At 51.0% G+C, this 23,187-nt stretch overlaps 1 protein-coding gene across 5 annotated transcripts in view; it reads left to right on the top strand.

The window, feature by feature from the left end:
• The window catches only part of PTPRU (protein tyrosine phosphatase receptor type U), a 78,761-nt gene that overhangs the window by 5,769 nt on the left and 49,805 nt on the right, over positions 1 to 23,187 (top strand). For all 5 annotated transcript variants that reach the window (XM_055138613.1, XM_004603532.2, XM_055138612.1 and 2 more), the window contains exons 2-7: positions 7,822 to 7,953; positions 11,123 to 11,394; positions 11,900 to 11,981; positions 12,068 to 12,183; positions 12,571 to 12,745; positions 13,268 to 13,561. In XM_055138613.1, the coding sequence (XP_054994588.1) occupies positions 7,822 to 7,953; positions 11,123 to 11,394; positions 11,900 to 11,981; positions 12,068 to 12,183; positions 12,571 to 12,745; positions 13,268 to 13,561 (1,071 nt within the window). The remainder of the gene's footprint in view (positions 1 to 7,821; positions 7,954 to 11,122; positions 11,395 to 11,899; positions 11,982 to 12,067; positions 12,184 to 12,570; positions 12,746 to 13,267; positions 13,562 to 23,187) is intronic.

Below are 23,187 nucleotides of genomic sequence, written 5' to 3'. Positions count from 1 at the left end.
GAGGCATGAGGAGCCCGTGTGGGCAGGAAGGAGGGTCTCTGCAGAGTGGGCACGGTGTGTGCCCATGAGCATTCTACACAGTGAGGTGCTGGAGAACCTGGGCCAGGGGGCAGGGGGGTCGCTCTGGTGGCAGAGCACACCATGCCTGGCACGTCACTGCCAGCTCCACCGGGCTCCGGAGCGAGAGCCTCCCGGTTCTAATCCTGGCTCTACCTCGACACTTCCTGGCAAACTGCCTGGCCCGTCTGGGTCCTTACTGCTCTTGTCTGTGAGATGGGGATAATGATGGAGCACATTGCACAGGCTGAGTGAGTCTCTTCTTTATATACACATGCATGTAGTTCAGATACCAGCATGTCCTGAGCACTGTGTGAGCGCTAATGTGTGTGCCTGTATGTGCACATGTGTGCACGCGTGTGGGTGCATCTGAGGTGCTCAGGAACATTTGATCTCGGCTCCTTATGATGTTCAGGACCGGGAGAGGGGACAATAGAGAGGGGCAGGAGAGATCACCCCATCTCCCCTGTCCACCCCCGCTGTGTACCAGGAGGGCCTAACGGCATAGGTCACCTTCCCTGCTCTCTCTTGTCCTGCCCCACAGAGCCCTGCCCTGGGCTGAGGCCAGAGGATGTGCTGTAATTGTCCAAGAGCCTTTCAGCAGAATGGAATTCATTGTTTGCCCGCCAGCACGCCGGGGCCCGGCTCTGATAGAAATACCTGGGCAGTGTTCTCAGTTCTGGCGGCGTGGCGGCGTGGCGGGGCCTTCAGCCTGTGCCTTTGCAGAGTGGCTCGGGGTGGGGGCCAGGGTGGAGGGAATCACACAGCCCCCATCCCACAGGAGAGCCAGCCCTGCCCAGCAGAGTTGCGGTGTGTCATGTCTCACTTGCGTCTCGCCTTCTGCAAATAACTGCACTGCTTCTCGGCTGTGGACGACTCTGGGCGTGCGCTTTTGGGGTTCCTGCAGCTAGACCAGCCACTGCATTGTGTCCTGTGCTCACGCAGACCCACACCACGTGGCTGCCCTGGGGTTCTGCATTGCACTGGCCTGTGTCTCCCCGGGGGTGCCTGCCTGGTCCCCATCCTCCATCCTGCAGTTCTACTCCGTTTGTCTCTCTGCAGTGTGTCCCTGCTGCCTGGGACTGGAGGCTCCTGTGTTTCTGTTTGTGTCTTTCCTTGGTTTTGGGCTTCACCCGGTGGTCCTTAGGGCTTAATCCTGGCTCTGTGTTCAGGGGTCACTCCTGGTGGTGTTCAGGGGATCATTTGTGACCCCAGGGATGGCCCTGGGGTCTGCCACATACAAGGCAAGTGCTTTACCCTTTATACTACTTCTCCAGCCTCCCTCCTGAATTTCATGACAGAGTCCCTTACACTGCACCACCACAGGCACCAACATGTGTCTTTCTGTGGCCACATCGCACATGTGCTCCACAGAGATAGCATTTACCTTGCAGTCACCATTGCACGGGGCTTATGCTCTCTCGGGGAACTCGAGCTCGGCTCCTATAATGTATCCCTGCACGGTGCCAACAGATGGCTGCCATGAGGACGCTGCGTCTGTGTGTCCCAGCGTCTGAGTCTGGACGGCTCTGAGTTAGCGCAGTGGGCATCTGCATTGCAGCGGGAGGGGGCTTCCTTGGGTTTCTGGGCACAGCCCAGTGCCTCCCACCTGTGATGCTAAACTCACACCACGCCCCTTCTTTGCCTGACCTAGCACTGCTACCCGCAGTGTCCCTGCACTAGATCTGTCCTCTCTACGCCCAGCCCCTCCCTCTACACCGTGGCTGCTGTCACTGTCACTGCCGTCTGTGGCCTTCAGTGTAAGCTCAGAGGTGTCAGTGGGGGCTTTCTCAGCTTCGTGTTGGTACTCCCAGTCAGCACCTTCTCTCCTGAGGTAGAACCATCTTCCATCTTCACTGCTTACACTTCTGCCCTGTACCACACACTCAAATTTGAGCTCCAGTGCAGCGGGGAACCACTTTGTTGGAACCAGCTGGGATTAGGGAAGGGAGCACCTTTGTGCAGAAACTAAGATTGCTGTTCTGGGCTGCTCCTCGGGCTGCCTTCTTCACCACTGGGTGCTTTCTGGAGAGAGAGAGAAAGAGAGAGAGAGAGAGAGAGAGAGAGAGAGAGAGAGAGAGAGAGAGAGAGAGAGAGAGACACTTGCCTTGAAATCAGTGTTCAGCTTTCTGGAGGGAGAGAGAGAGAGAGAGAGAGAGAGAGAGAGAGAGAGAGAGAGAGAGAGAGAGAGAGAGAGAGAGAGAGAGAGAGAGAACAGTTGCCTTGAAATCAGTGTTCCAGATGGCGGACTTCACTGCGTACCATGTTGTGCCAATTTCTATCCCACCCTCAAGCGTGCACCCCTCTGCCTCTGGGGACCAGCCTTTCATACCCAACTGCTTCTCTGCATGGCACCACACCCTTTTTCCTGCATCTCTGCGCTGTTTCAATGCCCACACTGGACTCATCCCTTCAGTGAGAGTTTGAGGGGTGGCCATTTGGGCTGGCCCTGTGCTCTTATCTGGAGAGGGAGAAGAACTGGTCAGGCTTGAACTTATCTGCCCATTCCTCCATCTGCCCGCCCTGTGGCCCTGAGCCCTAGTGCTTCTCGGCAGCTCTGGGCCATGCCATGATGGATGGCACCAGTCTGTCCTGCCACATTGCACCTGTACCTGCGCATACCTCCTGCTATGTGTTGTGAAACTACCTTAGCACGCTACACTGGGCCACACAGTTCCTCTGACCTTTGCAAGTCCTGATCTTTCCATGACGTGGGTTCCGGGCACGGTTCTCTCCCCTGTTCTCTCTGGGGGGTCATCTGCCCTGCGGGGGTCATCTGTGTGCTCATTGTTCATGGCACAGAGCCCCCGTGAGCCTCTAGCCTGAGCGTGGAGTCGGCCTTTCCCTGTGCCTTCCCCTTAGATGGCCCGTACGGCGGCACTGCTGCTAATTCTAGTGTCTGCGGTGCATATTGATCAGGGAGCATGGGGGAAGGGGGTCTGGTCTAAGTTTCCTCTGCTGGAGTTGGCTTCCTTCCATCCACAATGGCCCTGGCAGGATGTTGGCGTCACGGGGCTCTGTGGTGGCTCCGCTCAGCATTCTCACCCTGTGTCTAGCCATCAAATGGTCTTCCTGGTTCAGTTATGCTGAGCTCTGAGTGACGTGAAGGTGAGTGATTACTGCCAGGTCTGCCCTTAATTAATAGCTTATCAATTGTTCGGGGGCTCTGGAGAGTAGCATTGGAAAGCTCTGGGCTGGATCTGGATATGTTGATCTGGGCAAGGAGAGTGATGAAGTGTACAGCATCCATACTTTTGGTGTATTGGCTATGTCTGGTGGTACTCAGGAACCACGTCTGGTGTGGTGCACAAGGGACCATAGAGTGCCAGGGGTTGAACCCCAGCCTCCGGCATGCAAAACATGTGTACAGCTCATTAAACTATCTCTCCAGCCCACAAGAAGCCTTGAACCTGGTTGGTGTTGATTCGTGTCAGACTAGCTGGAATCATGGGAGTGAATAGCGCAGTTCATATACACAGGGCTTGGAGATGGGGGATCCATAGTCTAAGGGTAGTCACTGACCTCAGAAGAGCAGGTGGATCAGAGGACCCCAAGTCTTTGGGGTGGAGAGCACAGGACGGCGCTAGGCAGGAGCTGCTGGGGGGAGGACTGGCTGGGGGGGAGGACAGGCAAGTGTTGGTTCCAGGGCTGTACTGTGCAGCGCAGAGTAGGGGTGTTGCTCTGGCTGATGCTATAGGCCAGTGTTGTCACTGGGGTAGTAGTTGGGTTCCTGGGACCACAGTTGGGCTGTGCCTGGGTATGAGCCAAGTGTCTGAATCTGCAATCTGCTGGGAGAAGTTCTGTTTCCCAGGGGCCACCCTTGGGAACTGGATGTTCTGTTGACAAACCAAAGGGAACAGGAATCTCCTTGCAGACAGACTCTGTTTACCTCAGGTCTGGGGAAAACACTGGAGGCAGCTGGGGCTGCAGTTGGTACAGAGCAACAATTCCTGTCTGGTGGGGAGGGAAGCCAGGCGTCCACGTGCACACCGCGCGTGCATGTGCTCCGCGCGCACATTGGACCATCCACAGTGGCACCTGCTGCCCTGAAATGCCAGGCTCCCTCTGCGCGCAGGTGTGGACCGGCACACCTCCGGCCTCACTGCAGCCTGCCCTGGAGAGCCACCCTCAGACCTTTCCCCCAGGAGAGCTCTCTCTGCTCTCCCGTCACTCTTGCTCACGAGTGGAATCAATCCTGTATGGCTGCCTGGGTCTCCATGCTCATAACTGAGGAAGCCACTTCCTGGGAATCACCTGCCCAGGGTCACCTGCCCGGGGTCACCTGCCCAGGGTGACCTCGACTATAGGAGGCTCAGTGGGGATTAGGTCTAGTTCTCAAGTCTGGTGGGTGAATGAGTACTCACGGGCTGTCACATCACACACACACACACACACACACACACACACACACACACACACACACACACACTCACAGTGGACATGGAGAGGTGGAGGCGCTCACACCAGGGAGACCCCTTCCTACACTCATGCCCCTTCTGCCCTTTGCTTGGCCCCTTCTATCGCCCCATCCAGAGCCCAACAGAGGTGGATAAACCATCCTCCTGCCTTCCCAAATTGTGGCTGACGGTTGCCTGAGCAACCGCCTTGCAGATTGGGGAGATTAGCTGAGGAATGTAGCTGGGCTGGTTTGTGCTGAGACTGGGGGAGCCAGTGGGGGTCCTGGGCTGTTTTAGGGCTGTTTTAGCTCATCCACTCAGGAGGAGGGGTGCCCAGAGAAGAGGGCCTGCTCTTCTCCCTGTCTCTGGCCCCCACTGAGACTGTCTCCCTAGGACTTTAGACTGTGTGTGTGTGTGTGTGTGTGTGTGTGTGTGTGTGTGGTGGGGGTAAGATGGCAGGGTATGTGTGTTTGAACATAGTCATGTAGGGCATTGTGTGTGTGCGTGCGTGCATGTGTGTGTGTGTGTGTGTGTGTGTGTTGTGTTGTGAATCTCTCTGGGTACAATTGGAGTGTAGGCTTGGAGCGGTCCTCCGACTCGGCCCCTGGTAGGTTACCGCACTCAGGATTTGTAGGGTGAAGCACCACCTCACCCCCGGACCCAGATGCGTCAACAAACCTGCTGGGGCCCCAGTTCAACCAGGCCCGGCTCTCATCTTGTCACTGGAGGCCTCAGAACCTGCCTCCCTCTTTCCAACCCCTGCCCCCCCCTCCCGTCCCAATCTGCACCCCATGAACTGTCTATCACAGCTTCCCCTCTTGGGCTGCAGGAGAGGCTGTCCCCATCTCTGCTGGCCTCAGCCATGTCCATTCTTGCAGTGTCTGCTCAGAGGCACCCCTTTCCCCTGCAGTGCCCCTTCCCTGCTAGGCCCCCTTTATGGCCTGGCACCTGTCTGTCATTCACTCACTATCCTCAGGCTGGAACTCCCAGAAGTGGGGCCTTCCACCGTCCCCGTCCCTCGAAGAGTCCCTCTAAGACTGCCTCAGCATCAGTGCACATGGAACAGATGTGGCCACAGGAGCACCCGGGTCTCACTCTGCCTGCTCTCCTTACATGGGCAGCTTCTGTCCCGGCATCTGGGGCTGCACAGGTGGCCCGGGAGAGCCACCTCATCTCTCTGAGGAATAGGGGTCATGATCCTAGGACCTACCTGCTGTCACCACAGAGGCGGGTGCAGGACACGTAGATGTATGTTGTGGCCATGTCCACGCTCAGGCCTGTGTTAATGGACTCAGGCATTTTCCGGTGACTGCATTCACATGGAACTCAGTCTGATCTGCTTTTCTCCCAACTGGCAGCCTGTGTCAGGAAGTGAGTTGCCAGTGGAATGGGGGCTTGGCTTTGGGGCTCTGGCTCCTGAGTCTAGAAAGGGTGGAGTTTCCTCGGAGCCCAGGGGGGCTGGGGAGTAGAGAGCAGTGGGATGGGGAACCTGACCCTTTCATTGTTCCAGCGTCTGTGGCTGGAGTGGGACTGGCCCAGAGGCACAGGACTGGGGAGGGCCAGGGCTCAGGGACCATGAGTCCGTGGGCCCAGGGGCCCTTCTAAACGGGGTGGGGTCACTCCGGCTGGGGTCACTGGCTGGGACTAGCTGGACTGAGTTTACTTAGTCTGCTGGTCATTCTGGTTGCAGCTGAAAGCTCTGGTACCTTCTGGCTGTTTTTGGGCGGGGGGCACTCCGGCCGGGGAATAGTCAACAGAGACATTGACTGAGGTTCATCTCTCTGTGAGGTCACTAACCCTGGTCACTCATTTGGGACCAGTCAAAATAAAAGTTGTTTGGGCTGAGGTCCACAGGTCTGGGAGCCCCAAAGCCAAGGCCCCATTCCACTGGCAACTCACTTCCTGACACAGGCTGCCAGTTGATATTTCTATGTCAGTCTGTGGAGCCCTGGAGAGCATAAGCTTGGCTCAGGATGGCCAGAAGGAAGCAAGAGGCTGGCATCGCCAAGCTCTCCCCAGGGCCGGACACCTGGGGCAGTGGTCCTGGGGCAGTGCTGAGGACCGGAGGATCTGAGACTCGGCCAGTGACTTGGATTCCGGGCTTCCCTTTCTGGACAAGGAGGTGTTGGCTAAGAACCTCATAAATAGACTCAGCCCAGGCTGAGTAAAGCTCACTGTCCCTTTCTCCAGGAAGCCCTCCTTGACTGTAGCCTATTGGCCTTGTCCTCTGTGTTGTAGTTTTCCAGAGGAGAACTGAGATATCCCAGCTGAGGCATCCCTCTCCCAGAGGCCGCACAGCCCGCCCACCTGGTGCAGCTGCAGGCCCCATCTCATCACTTGTCACTCTGCTGGGGTACAAGCAGGGGACTGGGACAAGCTCTTTTGTGCCTGTTGGTGTGTGGTGTTGAGTGTGTTTCCTTATGCTCCTTCATATGAACCCACAGTTCATATCTGCACCGAACCTTCTGGGAGTGCTCCATGGCTGTGCACGCATGGCGTGGCCCATGCTGTTCTCTCCATAGCCCCCCATTTTTCTTCCTTCCTCTTTTTGAGACTGGGGAGTCGCAAAGGCTTGCAGTGGTCTTCGCTGGGAGAGATGTGGGCTTTGCATGTGCCGTGGGTTCACGGAGGCGCCCACTTAGGTGATGAGCCGGTGTTTCCCGAGGCTGCTCCTGGTTCTGGGCATTGTGCTAACTGGACTCCCACACTGGGCCCTCCGTGATGATGGGGAAAACGAGGCTAAGAAAGGAGAAGCAACTTCCTCAGAAAAGGGAAAGGTCACAAGACTGCAAATTGCAGGGTCAAGGTTCAACCTCAAGCCTGTCTCCTGTTGATCCCCACTCAGTTATCTATCCTTGTATTCCATGGACAAGGCCCGTCACCCCTCGGCCTGTCACCTCGTCTGTCCAGTGGGGGAGAAGGGCCAGTGGTTGGCCGTACCCAGGGCCTGTGTCTGCTTCCATGCCACGTGCTCAGGTGTTTCCCTGGTCTCAGGTGCTTGGGATCAGTGCACTCTACAGGTGTGGAAGGATCAAAAACCACTGTTCTGTCATTGACAGCAGGACAGGTGGCCAAATACTCCTCAGCTTAGCGAGCTCAAGGAAGACACCGGTCCCCTTGGGCCTTAGTTTCCTCATCTGTCAAAGGAGGGTGTTTCTGGCCCTGATCTTGCTCTCATTACATTGTCGTAATGCTCCAAAGCAGTAATGATAACTAGTTTGTGTTGAGAGTCTGTGCCGGGCAGTGGGGTCTTGGGGAGTACCAGGGGAGCAGGAGGGTAGGGAGGTCTGAGATTGGGAGGGTCAGTGGGCACAGAGTGGTCAGCGGCCTGATGTTGGCCAGGACTAACCAGATCTTGCCCCCACAGCCGGCTGCACCTTTGAGGAGGCGAGTGACCCAGCAGTGCCCTGTGAGTACAGCCAGGCCCAGTACGACGACTTCCAGTGGGAGCAAGTGCGGATCCACCCTGGGAGCCGCGCTCCTGCCGACCTGCCCCATGGTGAGCCGATTGCAACCCAGTGCGCTGCTCTGGGGGAGTCCCGCCCACACCCGTGTGACCTGGGCATCCTCCTTAACCTTGCTGGGCCTCCTCTACTCTGGCCCAGGTCACACCAAGGAGGTGGACATGGCCCAGCTGGAGGCTCAGGCAGCTTTACCTGGAGCTCCAAGTCATTGAAGGCCCTTTGGGGTGTGAGTCAGACTCCTTGTCATGGCTTGTCATGACTTCTCTTGTGGCTTAGCTCAGACCACCCACTCCACCCCCTTTCCAGATGTTCCACGGGCCGGGGTGCTCTCTTTTCTCTGAATGCCATTGAGTTTTGGTCTCCAGAGGGCTTGAAGAGGCTGAGGGAGCAGTAAAAGTGGGGGCTTGAAGTGGGTAAAATCTTCTTCCTCCATGCACTGCCCCCCCGCACCCCCGCCATCCTGCCCCTGTGTGCCTAGAAGTCCAGACACTTCTCAACATCTGACTTGCTTGGTCCTTATTTCAGGATATGGCACTTCCGATATTAGGAGCACTGGACTGAGAGTCAGGAGACCATGTGAATTCTAGTAGTGGCTTTGCACTCTGTCTGGGGCCTGTTAGCACTAGTTTCAGAATTATGAAAAAGGGTTCAGGAAACTTTGTTTTTCTCCTTTATAGCTGCAAGACTTTGATCAAATCACTTAATTTTCTCTGAACTCCATTTCCCCCCTCCCCCGCCTTTTTGGGGTAGGGAAACACTTCACAGTGCTCAGGCTTTTCTCCTGGCTCTGCATTCAGGGGTCATTCGTGGCACTGCTCAGGGGACCATAACTGGCTCTGGGTACAGATTCTAAGTTGGCTGCGTGCAAGACAAGTGTCTTAATCAGAGGCTGTACTCTCTCTCTGGCCCTGAGCTCCCATTTTTTTAATGCAGTAAAATGGGCAGAACAATAATCTGTGTCATGCTCGTAAAGTCACAGGTCAGGGATGACATGCTGAGTTGCTCTTGCAGGTATATTGAGAGGACCCGTCACTACCCCTTCCTCTCTTCTCAGGGCAGAGAATCAACTGGGAGTTATAAAAAGGATCAGGGACATGGAGCCCAGGAATCACTCTGATTACGGACCCCCAGGCCCGGACCCCAGGCCCAGCCTCGCCTCGCACACAGTTGCTGCACATGTGTGAAGTAGTTGATTGAATTCACCTCTTTAAATGACTTTTTTTCTCTTTTTTTTCTAGGGGTACTGGGTTTGGGCTCAGGGCTTCACGTTTGCACAGCATGGAATTTTGCTTTTGAATTGGCCCCTGACGCACCTCTTACAGGCTGACTGCCCTGTGTGTGCCCTGTTTCTCTCTCACACACCAGAGACACACCCAGGGAGAGGGGAGAGAAATTTTGCATTGAAGGCCCTTATGCTGGGTCCCCACTACAGTGGGGAGTGAACCTGGACGGACTCCCACTCTAGGTGCTGGGAGGAGAGGAGGAAGACTCAGTCGGAGATGAGCATCAGAGACCCAGAAGAGCCATAGGGCTGAGGGGTGCAAGGGAGAGAGCAGGGAGGCAGGCAGAGGGAGAAACCAGACAGGCTGAGGGAACAGAAGGAAGAAGCAAGAATAAAGTATCAGATTGAAAGGGGGAGAAAGACCAGCACAGCTGCTCATAGGGAGAGGAGGCTGAAGGAGGCCAGAGCGACGACTATGGGGATGTGACGGATGTACCTCTCCAGGTTGGGGACAGGGACTTGGAGGTGTCCTTCCCAGCATCCTCCGGGGCCGGTCTAGGACCTGCTTCCTCGGGTTTCTGGCACACAGCGCAGAATGAACTCCTTCAGGGCACCCCAGCTCTCCCAGAGCAGGGAACCTCAGCCTCGAGCTTTGGAAGCTGAATGAGCTTGTGTTGGCTGGCAGCCAAGCCCAGGAGGCGAGGATGCTGCTGGGGCATAATTCCCCAGTCAGGCCCTAGGTGCCCAGAGCCTCCTTCCCTCCCTCCCCCCTACACACACACACACACACACACACACACACACACACACACACACACACACACACACACACCACACACGTCCCTCTCTCTCTCTCTCTCTCTCCGAGGCAGAACTGTCTTTCTCTATTTCTCCAGGTTGGAAATCAAGAAATTATATCCTGGAAATCTAGATTGGGGAATGGGGTTGGGGATAGTATGACCTCCCCTGCTCCTAGTTTTATTATTATTATTTTTTGTATTTTGAGTCCCGGCCTGGTTACTCCTGGCTCTACACTCACGAATCAGTCCTGGTGAGCTCAGGGGCCCTTATGGGAACCCAGGTCAGCCGCATGCAAGGCAAATGCCCTCCCCACTGTACTACAGCTCTGGCTTTTGAACCCTTTCTTCAGTGTCTGTTCTCCCCATCCAGGTAACTTGGTTCAGAGCCCGTGGCTGGGGCACTGAGGGTGGGTTTCACGAGGACGCCCTCTGGGGGCTTGTCCTGTGCTGACTCTTGAGTCCTCCCAGGACTGACTGGTTCCTGGCCCGAGGGCAGCCCAGCACCCAGGAAAGCTATAATCAGCAGGAGTGTGACTGGATGCAGGTGGTAAAGACCAAATTCATAAAGACTTTTGGTGCAGCCAGATCCTTGTGACTTTGCTGCTCCTTCTCTGGGAAGGGGGGTGGTGGGACGGGGGCGGGGGAAGGAGACTTTCTCAAGCTGGGGGCTTGAGTCCAGAACCCCTGGCTCCCGAGGGCTCCAAGTGACTGGGGACCTTAGTTTTTTCTTTTTAAAAAAGTTTAAAAGTTTTCATTGAATCATTGTGAGATATACAGTTACAAAGTTGTTCATGATTGGGTTTCAGTCACATCATGTTCCAGCTCCCATCCCTTCACCAGTGCATATTTCCCACCACCAATGTCCCCAGTTTCTGCTCCCCTCAAATAGCTGGCCTCTATGGCGGGCTCTCTCTCTCTCTCTCTCTCTCTCTCTCTCTCTCTCTCTCTCTCTCTCTCTCTCTCCCCCCTCCCCTCATTTTGGGCATTATGGTTTGCAATCAGGTGCTGAAACGTTATCATGCATGTCCCTTGATCTCCTTTCAGCACTCAGTTATTGTCCAGAGTGATCATTTCCAGCTGTCACCAGGGACTTTAGCTTTTGCTCCTGCTCCTTGCCCACCTGACCCTGCAGCTCCCCACAGACCTCCCCAGATTACCAACTTCTTTCTCCCGTCTTCCCAGGCTCCTACTTGATGGTCAACGCTTCCCAGCATGCCGCAGGCCAGCGGGCCCATGTCATCTTCCAGAGCCTGAGTGAGAACGACACCCACTGTGTGCAGTTCAGCTACTTCCTGTACAGCCGGGATGGGCACAGCCCAGGCACTCTGGGCATCTATGTGCGTGTGAATGGGGGCCCTCTGGGCAGTGCCGTCTGGAATATGACTGGATCTCATGGTCGCCAGTGGCACCAGGCTGAGCTGGCTGTCAGCACCTTCTGGCCTAATGAGTATCAGGTGGGCCGGGTTTGTGTGTGGTCAGCCTGTGTGTTGGGGTAGATGTAGAAGGTCTGGGGCTGAGCTCAGAGTAAGCGGGGGGCTAAGGTTGGAATCAGTGTTTGGCAGCATGACCCCATCTGTCCTCACGGAGAGGGGGTCAGTAATTGGGCAGCTTGGGGATATTCAGTGATGGTCAGTGTGGGTTCTCTCTCAGGGATCACTATAAGAAGAGGCTCTGGGGAATTGGGATAGTGCTGACCTAGAGATTCTGTCTGGAAAAGGAATCTTTTTTTTTTTTTGCGGAGGGGGTGGGGTAACTGTCCAGGAATGGGATGGACCCTCTATTCTGGAGGAAATTGTCTCTGGGTACTGACACTTTGCCCCCTGGCAGTTACGTATGGATAGGGTGGTGGCATCACACACTGGGCACCAGACTGACCTCTGCTGGTTGGAGAAAGCTGAGAGGGGGCTCCCGTGGGGACCCCTCCAGGCAGGGTTCCATGGGCTCCCCCTGCTTCCCCAGGTGCTGTTTGAGGCCCTCATCTCCCCAGACCGCAGGGGCTACATGGGCCTCGATGACATCCTCCTCCTCAGCTACCCCTGTGGTGAGTCCCAGCCACTGCGGCTCGGGGAGAGGGGGTGCGGTGTCCCGGCAGGCATCCCTGGCTCACACAGATGCTCCCTTCCGCAGCCAAGGCCCCCCACTTCTCTCGCCTGGGCGACGTGGAGGTGAACGCGGGCCAGAATGCCTCGTTTCAGTGCATGGCGGCAGGCAGGGCAGCAGAGGCAGAGCACTTCCTTCTGCAGGTGAGGGGCGGGCCGGCAAAGACTGGGTAAGGGGGACAGATGACAGGGGCACTGGGGCTGCCCCTAGAGGGATGCTGTGTCCTTTTATCATCCTCCCACACTCGTGAACCCCAGCTCTCTCTCCCAGAGCTTCCATCCGACCCAGGTCAGGGTGTGGCTTCAGCCCACGCTCTCCCTCAAAGGCAGAGCTTCCCTGGGGCCAGGGTATCTATCACTCCCCTCCCCCATCAGACCCTGGCATACATTTGTCCCGCCAGAGACACCCTTGAACACAGACCCAGGGTTAAGCTCTGAGCACCGCTGGGTGGGGTCTCAGAAACAAAAACCAAACCCAGAGCACATTGGAGCCCTCCCACCCATAATCCTGCCATCCCTCTCTCCATGCAGCGGCAGAGTGGGACACTGGTGCCTGCCGCCAGCGTGCGGCACATCAGCCACCGGCGTTTCCTGGCCACCTTTCCGCTGGCCGCTGTGGGTCGCTCGGATCAGGATCTGTATCGCTGCGTGTCGCAGGCCCCACGTGGTGCCGGCGTCTCCAACTTCGCGGAGCTCATCGTTAAGGGTCAGCAGGGAGAGGCTCACAGGGGCGGACCTGCACTGGAGGGGCGGGGCCAAGGCGGCCTGAAAGGGGCGGAGTTTGATGGGGGGTAGGACCAACGGCATCTAACTGGTGGGTGTATCTTTTAGGGGGCGGTGCCAGAATTTCATGGGCGGGAACTGATGGACAGGGCAGGATTCACAGTGGATCTTGGTGACCGGGTTCTGGTGTGACCCAGAGGAAGTAGGGAGCAGTTGACTTGAGCAGGACAACTAGCAGGCTTACAGTCACTCGCAGGAGGCCAGAGTTAGCGATTTAGAGACTAATGAGAAAGGAGCTAGGCTGAGGAATGAAGTAGGGTGACTCAGCACCCCGCTGAGCCTGGGGATTTTGCTGGTGTGAAAGTGGTCGTCGGGTCGAGTACTGTCTGGCTGCAAGAAGGGCCTTTGGCGAAGGGCAGTGGACTCGTGGGGGTTTGGGTCTGGCGGGATGTGGAGTGAGGCCATTATCCCAAGGGCATATGCCAGTTCCACCTTCTCTTCACAGAGCCCCCCACCCCCATCGCGCCCCCACAGCTGCTGCGCGCTGGTCCCACCTACCTCATCATCCAGCTCAACACTAACTCCATCATCGGCGACGGGCCCATAGTGCGCAAGGAGATTGAGTACCGAATGTCCCGCGGCCCCTGGGCAGAGGTGCACGCGGTCAACCTGCAGACCTACAAGCTGTGGCACCTCGACCCTGACACTGAGTATGAAATCAGTGTGCTGCTCACGCGTCCCGGTGATGGAGGCACAGGTCGCCCTGGGCCACCCCTCATCAGCCGCACCAAGTGCGCAGGTGGGTGCCTCTGGCTCTACTCCCCACTCTGGAGTCTTGGGTATACATTCAGGCAGCTGAGGAGGGAAAGGGCACATTACAAGGTAATGTATGACCTAGATTTGTGCTTCTGAGACTTTCTAAAAACGCAGACTTTCTAAAAACAGACTTTCTTCGTCTGTTACGGTAAAGAGGTAATCTTGATAGCTAGTACTTTCTGTCTTACACTTAGACATATGTATGTATTTGGTGCACTTATTGATTTAAAACTCACTTTAGGCTGAGCGATAGTACAGCCGGTAGGGGATTTGCCTTGCACACAGCTGACCCAAGTTTGATCACTGGCATTCCATATCGTCCCCCTGAGGTGATCCCAGGGTGATCCCTGAGCATAGAGCCAGGAGCAAACCCTGGCACCGTCAGTGTGATCCCAAAACCACACCAAAACAAAAACTTCACAATACTGTGGTCTAGGTACTTGTCATGCCTACTTTACACATGAGATCATAGCTGTGGAGTGATTGGCTCAAGATCACACTGCTAGGAAGTAGCAGAGCCCTTGACTACCTAAGATCGGAGTTCTGGAGAACTATTTTATCTAGATAAAATAAGCAACTAAGCACCATAAAATAAGCATGTTAATAGATATATTAAATATAGCTGGATTATTTTGTCTGGGCATTTCAGTCTAAGGAATCTGTATCAGAAGTGATGGTGAGAAAAATACAATTTTTTTTTGCTTTTTGGGAGTCACTGCTATTCGTGCTCAAGGATTACTATCAGCTTGGCGGGTGGGGGTGACCATGCAGTGCCAGGGATCAAATCTGGAACTCCACCTGAAAAATATGTGCTTTATCTTTTTAACTATGACTTCAGTGTGTTGTTAACATTTTTATTTGTTGTTGTTTATTTTCTTCTTCAATGATGGGAATGGAATCCAGAGTTTGTTCATTTAATTTTGGTAAAGTCCAACTTTATTGATTTTTTTCTTTAGTTATTTGTACTTTTTGAATTTTGTTTTGGTACCCCTGGCTCTTCTCCCAGAAATTACTCCTGGTGGAAATCAGGGAACCAATGATGGGGTTTGGGGGATTGAACCCAAGTTGGCCGTGTGCAAGCCAAATGCCCTACCTGCTATTGTTCCTGCCCCAGTTATTTGTACTTTTTGATGTCATATCTGAGAAATCATTACCTAGACCAGTAATGAAGAATAACATTTAAATTTTTTTCTGTGTATTTACTGGTCACATATGGATATGCTCAGGGGTTATTCTTGGCTTTGCACTCAGGAATCACTCCTGTTGGGTTCAGGGGACCATATGGGATGACAGGGATCAAACCTGGGTTGACTGTGTGCAAGCAAGTGCTTTACCCACTGTACTATCATTTTGAACTCCAACTTCTATTTCTCTGGAGTTTTATAGTACTGACTCTTAATACAAGGTCCTTGATCTACTTTGAATTAATTTTGTGTATGGAGTGAAGTAGGGGTCCAATTTCACTCTTTTGCATATGGGTATCTAATTTTCCAGCAACGGTTTTTTTTTTTTTGGTCACACCCAGCGATGTACAGGGGTTACTCCTGGCTCATGCACTCAGGAATTACTCCTGGCAGTGCTCGGAGGATCATATGGGATACTGGGAATCGAACCCGGTCGGCCGAGTGCAAGGCAAACGCCCTACCCGCTGTGCCCCTCCAGCAACGGTTTTTGAAATGACTGTTATTTTCCTATTGAATTTTGTTGTTGTTGTTCAGCATATCTGTGGAGATTCATTTAATCTGAGTTATTATATATAATGAATAGTTCATTCCTTTTTACTGGTGAGTAATGTATATTACGTGCTCTGGCTCTACCATGGTTTAACCATCACCTGTGGAAGAACATTTGGACTAGGTCCAGTTATTGACTCAAAATTAAAGCATCTATGAACATTTGTGTACAGGTTTTTGCAGAAGTGCAAATTTAAATTTTTTCTGGGATAAATCACAAGGGTACAGTTGGTGGGTTGTGGATGGTAATTGCATACTTAGTTTTATCAGAGCTGCCAGAGTGTCTATATTGTTTTATGTTCTCTCCAGTAATGTGTGAGTGGTACGGTTTTCTGCATCCTTGCCAGCGTTTGGTGCTGGGCTTCTCCCCCCCCCACCCCTTTATTATCTTTGTCATTCTGAGAGGTATCATAGTCCATCCTCGTCTTAATTTTTTCGGTTTTGGGCCACACTGTCAGTTCCTAGGGCTACTTCTAACTTGATAACTGCGGGGGGGGGGGTCACTCCTGATGGTGCTCAAGGGAACCACGTATTACCAGGATTGAACCCAGAGCTCCTTCATGCACTGCAGTCCCTAGAGCTATCTCCAGCCTAATTTGCATTTTCTTGCACCTCGTGGTGTTGAACATTTTTTTTTGTGTGTGTTATTTGTCATCTGGATAGCCTCTTTGGTGAATTTATTAGCCTATTTTCTAATGGGATTCATCACAGTTATTTGCCTATTTTCTAATGGGATTATTAATTTTTTGCTGTTGAATTTGCAGAGTTCTTTGTACTTAATGTGGGACTACTCATACATATCCAACAGGATAGTTTTAAATATTTTCCCCTCAGCCTGCCTTACTTCCTTCTTTCCTGAAATTTCAAGGGCAATTGTGTGTTTTTTTTTAATTTTAAAATTTTTATTGAATCACTGCGAGATAGTTACAAGCTTTCATGTTTGGGTTACAATTACACAATGATCAAACACCCATCCCTCCACCAGTGCACATTCCCCATCATCAATATCCCTGGTATATTCTCCTTCCCCCTCCCCCCCCACCCCGCCTCCATGGCAGACAATGTTCCTCATACTCTCTCTCTCTCTCTCTCTCTCTCTCTCTCTCTCTACTTCTGGGCATTATGGCTTGCAACATAGACACTGAGAGGTCATCATGTTTGGTCCATTATCTACTTTCGGCACACATCTCCCATCCCTACTGATTCCTCCAGCCATCATTTTCTTAGTGACCCCTTCTTTATTCCATCTGCCTTCTCTCCTCTGCTCATGAAGCAGTCTTCCAGGTATGGGGCAATCCTCCTGGCCCTTATATCTACTGTCCTTGGGTGTCAGCCTCATGTGATATTATTCTGTACTCCACAGATGAGTGCAGTCCTTCTATGTCTATCCCTCTTTTTCTGATTCATTTCACTTAGCATGATACTCTCCATGTCTATCCATTTTCCATTTATAAGCAAATTTCGTGACTTCATCTCTCCTAACAGCTGCATAGTATTCCATTTTGTAGATGTATCAAAGTTTCTTTAACCAGTCATCTGTTGCAGGGCACTTGGGTTGTTTCCAGATTTTAGCTATTGTGAACAGTGCTGCAATGAACATATAGGTACAGATGTCATTTCTACTGTGCTTTTTTGCATTCTCAGCATATATTCCCAGAAGTGGTATTGCGGGGTCATATTGAAGCTCAATTTCTAGTTTTTAAAGGACTATCCATATTGTTTTCCAGAAAGGCCGGACCAGTCGGTATTCCCACCAACAATGAAAGAGTGTCCCTTTCTCCCCACATCCATGCCAGCACTGGTTGCTTTTGTTCTTTTGAATGTGTGCCAGTCTCTGTGGTGTGAGATGATATCTCATTGTTGTTTTGATTTGAATCTCCCTGATGACTAGCAATGTGGAGCATTTTTTCATGTGCCTTTTGGCCGTTTGTATTTCTTTTTTGAGGAAACTTCTGTTTATTTCTTCTCCCCACTTTTGATGGGGTTGGAGGTTTTTTTCTTATACAATTCTACTAGTGTATTGTATATCCTTGATATTAATCCCTTATCAGATGGGCATTGGGTAAATATTCTTTCCCATTCTGTGGGCTCTTTCTGTATTTTGGTCACTGTTTCTTTTGAAGTGCAGAAGCTTCTTAGTTTGATGTAGTCCCATTTGTTTATGTTTGCTTCCATTTGCATGGTCAGTGCTGTTTCATCCTTAAAGATGATTTTGGGCAATGCTTTTAATTTTGATGTGGAATAATTTATAAAAATTTCCTGTTATGCAATTTTTGGGGGGCGTCAAGTTTAAGAACTCCTTGGATGGCCCAAAGTTTTCTGTTTTTTCTTTTAAAAAGTATTATAGTTTTATATTTAAGTTCATGATGAATTCGAGTTATTATTATTATTATTTTTGGATAAGGTATGAATAAAGTATGATAACTTTTCTGTTGCATTTTCTTTCTTATTTGCTAGTGTTTTAAAAACTGACCCAGGGAACATCAAAAATACAGTTTAGTGCCAGACTTGGGACGGTCTTGCGTGGTGGGCCAGAATGCTCCAGTGGGAATTCCCTCCTGGCTCAGGCATCTCACCCATCCCAGCAGGGTGCTTGACCTCTCTGAGCTTTAATTGCCTTGATTTATGAAAAAGGAAGATAATCTTGGCCATAGAGAGGAAGTGTGAAGTGTCAACATTTTTTTTTTTAATATTCAAGTTTTTGTTAGTGAATCACCGTGAGGTACAGTTATAGACTTACAAACTCTCGTGCTTGCATTTCAATCATACAATGATCGGGTACCCATCCCTCCACCAGTGCCCATTTTCCACCACCAATGGTCCCAGCATCCCTACCACCACTCCCACCCCGTCTCCTCCACCCCACCCCGCCTCTGTGGCAGGGTATTTCCTTTTGTCCTCTCTCTCTCATTTTGGGTGTTGTGGTTTGCAATAGAGGTATTAAGTGGCCATAATGTTTGGTCTCATCTACTTTCAGCCCCTATCTCCCATCCCGAGTGGGCCCTCTTAGCATCCTTTACTTCGTGGTCCCTTCTCTATCTGAGCTGCCTTTCCCCCAGCATGTGAGGCCGGCTTCTAAGCTGTGTAGTAATAATCCTCCTGGTACTTATCACTACTGTTCTTGGATGTTAGTCTCCCATTCTGTTACTTTACATTCCACAGATGAGTGCAATCTTTCTATGTCTGTCGCTCTCTCTCTGACTCATTTCACTTAACATGATACTTTCCATGTTGATTCACCTATATGCAAATTTCATGACTTCATCATTTCTAACAGCTGCATAGTATTCTATTGTGTAGATAGATGTACCAAAGTTTCTTTTTTTTTTTTTTACCAGTTCATGGTCTTTTATTTTTTATTTTATTTTTTTTTAATTTATTTATTTTTTAATTAATGAGTCACAGTGAGGGTACAGTTACAGATTCACACATTTTCGTGCTTGTTTTTCCCTCATGCAATGTTTAAGAGCCCATCCCTCCACCAGTGTCCATTCTCCACCACCCATGAACCCAGTATTCCTCCCACCCCCCCTGTCCCATCCCCCCCCCCCCACCCCGCTTCTGTAGCGGGACATTCCAATTTGATATCTCTCTTTCCTTTTGGGTGTTGTGGTTCCAAATAAGGGTATTGAGTGGTCATCCTGTTCAGTCTCTAGTCTACTTTCAGCATGCATCTCCCTTCCCGTGCAGGATCTCCAATCACATATTACTTGGTGTTCCCCTCTCTATCTGGGATGACTTTCCCCCAGCGTGTGAGGCCAGCTTCCAAGCTATGGAGCCAACCTCCTTGTATTATATACTACTATTCTTGGGTATTAGTCTCCTACTCTGTTGTTCTATATTCCACAAATGAGTGCAATCTTTCTATGTCTGTCCCTCTCTTTCTGGCTCATTTCACTTAGCATGATACTTTCCATGTTGATCCACTTATATGCAAAGTTCATGACCATCCTTTCTAACTGCTGCATAGTATTCCATTGTATAGATGTACCAAAGTTTCTTTAGCCAGTCATCTGTTCTTGGGCACTTGTTTTTTTCCAGATTCTGGCTATTGTAAACAGTGCTGCAATGAACATATAATTGCAGATGTCATTTCTACTACACTTTTTTGCATCTCCTGGATATATTCCCAGAAGTAGTATTTTGGGTCAAATGGGAGCTCAATTTCTAATTTTTTGGGAAGTGTCCATACTGTTTTCCAAAAGGGCTGAACCAGTCGGAATTCTCACCAGCAGTCAACAAATCTTTATGGAGTGAGCGCCTGTTATACCTGAAGTTCTGTTCTAGCTGTGACGGACACAGGTCTGTGAGCAAGAAGGGGACCAAGGCCACCGGTGACTTCCTCATAACACACGTTCTAGCAGAGGAGACAGTGAACCTAGTGAAACAGGTAGCTGGTGGCTGGATGATAAATGCAGTGAAGAGTAAAGCAGGGAGGGAGATGGTGTGTGGAGGGCAGGAGGATTGTTATTTTAAAAAGGCTCCAGGGCCCTGTCAGTGAGAAGGTGTCCTTTGAGCAGAGAGCTGACAGAAGTGAGGGCTGTGCGGAACAGGAAGCTGGAAGGGAGGAGCATTCCTGGCAGACCACACAGCAGGTCCAAAGGCCTGGAGGCTGAGGAGCTGCAGGGAGACCATGTGGCTGAGGGGGGTGGCAGGAGAGGAAGTGTTAGCTGCTGGGGATGGGAGACAGAGTTGTTTTCTGGGGGTCATTGCTGATTTTGGAGAACAAGAGGGACAGAACCGCCTTTGCTCAAAAGGATCTCTCTAACACTTCTCTGGAGACTAGACTTGGCAAGGGGACGGGGGAGGGGGCGGGGAGCTCGGTGAAGAGGCCTCTACCATCTGGCTGAGAGAGGCTGGGGGATTGGGGAGTGTTGGGGGCTGGGAGGGGGTGATGGAGGTGGGGAGAAGTGGCTAGATGCTGGGCTTGTTGTCAGGGTAGACCTAACTGCGTTTGCTGATGGATTGGTTCTGCGGTGAGAGAGGGAAATAGAAGTCAAGGATGGCTCCAAGGTGTTTCGCTTGAGCAGCTGGAAGGATGGAGTTGTCATTTACTGTGAAGGAACTGATTGCGGGAGGAGCAGCCGTGATGGGTGTCGTAGATCAGGAGTTGTGTGTTGGAAATGTTGACTTTGAGATGCCCATTAGGCGTTCAGGTGGAGATATCCATCAGGACGATGGATTTACGAGTGTGGAGTTCAGGGAAGAGGTTCATGCTGAGGATATAAATTTGAAAGTTGTCAGCACAGACATGGTGTAGATGGTATTTAAGGCTACGAGCCTGAATGAGATCTTTTATGCTGATAGTTCCCAACTGGGGGGTGATTCCATCTCCCAGAAGACATTTGCCGTGCCTGGAGAGATATTGGTTGTCACAAGTGAGAGTGGGGTGCTAATGGCATCTAAGGCCTGGAGGAAGCCTGGGGAGCTGTTAAAGATCCTGCAGTGCACAAGTAGCCCTGACGATGAAGAGTAAATATTAGGAGTGCCCTCTGATTTGGTTCTTATATTTTAAGGAATTAGTGGAGATATAAAAAAAAAAAAGAGAGGAGTTGTGAGAATTGAACCTGGGGTCCTCCAGCATTTGAGTGAGCCACAAGCAATGGCACATAACTACATTAATATGCAGGTGCTGTGATTTGTGTTAATTAAACCACATTCTAGTATGGGTCACTGCTGGCATGCACCAGCACCAACGGGATAAATACATGAGTAGATAATGTACCCATCACGTGGCGAGCACTTCGTAATTATGGTGTGATGGACTTAATGGACTTTTCACAATTGGTTTTGGTTGGGCATTTAAAAAAATATCAGAGTTAAAGGGTCCATAGGGAATCTCTGTTCCATTCCTTTTACTATCCAGAGAAGGAAACAGAAACCCAGAGAAGTTCACTTGCCCGTGCTCCTATGGGGAGGCAAGAACCCAGGGGTCATAGGGACAGCGGGTTATTGTTCCCATAGCACAGATGAGTAAACAGATTTTAAGTTTTTTCGTATTGCCTGCCCCACATGTGTCAGCATGTCCATGCAGAGTCAGAACCTGTATTTGAGTGTCCTGAAGTCCCGCTATCTAGCACTGGGTACAGCAGCAGCGCTGGCAATAACAGTAGTGGCAGTAGCAGCTGCCATCAGAGGCTGAGTGCCCACTCTGTGCCAGGCTCTGCTAAGCACTCTGCATAGGCTCAGGCGGAATGGTAGCTTGGGCAGGGACCAGACAGACGGGACCCAAACAACTCGTCCTGCCTCTCTTAATTACATGCTTCTCTTCGTTGGCATCACCGCCCCCTCCTTGATTAGCGCCTTGGCCAGTAGTTGTTTTGCTGTTGGCCAGCTGTGTTGTCATCTCTTCTATACCCGTGGCACTCCCCCTCCACAATATTATTTACTGTAAAAACAATAATATCATGTCAGTAAAAGGCATTAAAAAAGTCATTCTAAATCTCACCATCCTAGTTCAACAGCTGTTTTGGTTTTTCTGTCTTCTTCAAATCTCTGCCCATATGCCTTCAGTACACATTTTCACTCTTGTCATGGGGTTGTAGAAAGCACTCTGTATTCTGCTTCCTTCGCTGGGTGCAGCTCCATTTGTTATGCTGCTTATAATTATGTTTGTTGGCTTTAGAAGTCCACTGAGTATCTCCATATTGCTGGACTGATTATTTTCAGATTCCTATTATTATAAATAATATACACGGAGAAATTTAGAGCTAATTGTGTTTTTCTCTGAGATATTTCTTAGGATAATTAGGAATCTTATATATATCTTATATATATCATATCATATATATTGCTTTCAAAAATGGTACTGAATTTCTGGGACTGGAGAGATAGTACAGCTGGTAAAGCATTTACTTTGCACATGGTCTACCTGGGTTTGATCTCTGGTGCCCCGTATGGTCCCCTGAGCCCCACTAAGTGTGATCCCCAAGCACAGAACCAGAAGTAAGCCCTGAGTCTCCATTTTTTTAAAAAATGGAACTGATTCCTTCCTTCCCTCCCTCCCTCCCTCCCTCCCTCCCTCCCTCCCTCCCTCCCTTCCTTCCTTCCTTCCTTCCTTCCTTCCTTCCTTCCTTCCTTCCTTCCTTCCTTTGTAGTGTTCAGGGGATATTTCTGCTTCTTTGTGCAAGAGTGATCCATGGTGGTGATTGGGGAGCCTTATGGGTGCTGGGGATTTGTACTGGGGTTGACTGCATGCAAAGCAAGTAGCTTACCTCCTAGATCAGTGGCTGATTTATACTGCTACTAGTATCATGTCTGTGTGTACACATTTCTAATCATCTGCTACAGGACCCATCAGAATTAATCATCATCATTGCATGTAGCTCTTACCCTTGCATTATAATCTTCATTTTTATTTTTGCTTTTTTTGGGGGGTCACACCCAGCAATGGCTCAGGGGTTACTCCTGGTTCTGCACTCAGGAATTACTCCTGGTGGTGCCTGGGGGACCATATGGGGTGCCAGGGATTGAACCTGCGTCGGCCGCGTGCAAGGCAAATGCCCTACCCACTGTGCTATCGCTCCGGCCCCTATAATCTTCATTTTTAAGTTGAAGAAACTGTCTTCAAAGGAGTTAATTGCCTGAAGTACTTAGAGATGGAGCTTGGATTTGAACTTTGGGACATGGACCCTAATTCATGGCCTTGCATTAGAAACAGTTGAATGTTTCAGGAATATTGCATCCTTATGTTTTGGCAAATTAAACATATCCTGATAGTCTCCTTGTTTTAAAGTGTATTTTGAACCATGATAATATCTGAGTTGCCCTAAGCTCTTTGGGGTCTTGAAGACCCCGAGTCCTATTTTATCAGTGTGCATTTCTGTGTGTCTGAGTGCCAGATGGTTTTGGAAACACAGAGAATCTCACGAATTCA

The sequence above is a fragment of the Sorex araneus genome, chromosome 5 (assembly GCF_027595985.1).
Source record: "Sorex araneus isolate mSorAra2 chromosome 5, mSorAra2.pri, whole genome shotgun sequence".
Taxonomy (NCBI): Eukaryota; Metazoa; Chordata; class Mammalia; order Eulipotyphla; family Soricidae; genus Sorex; species Sorex araneus.
This window is presented reverse-complemented; position numbering and strand designations above follow the sequence as displayed.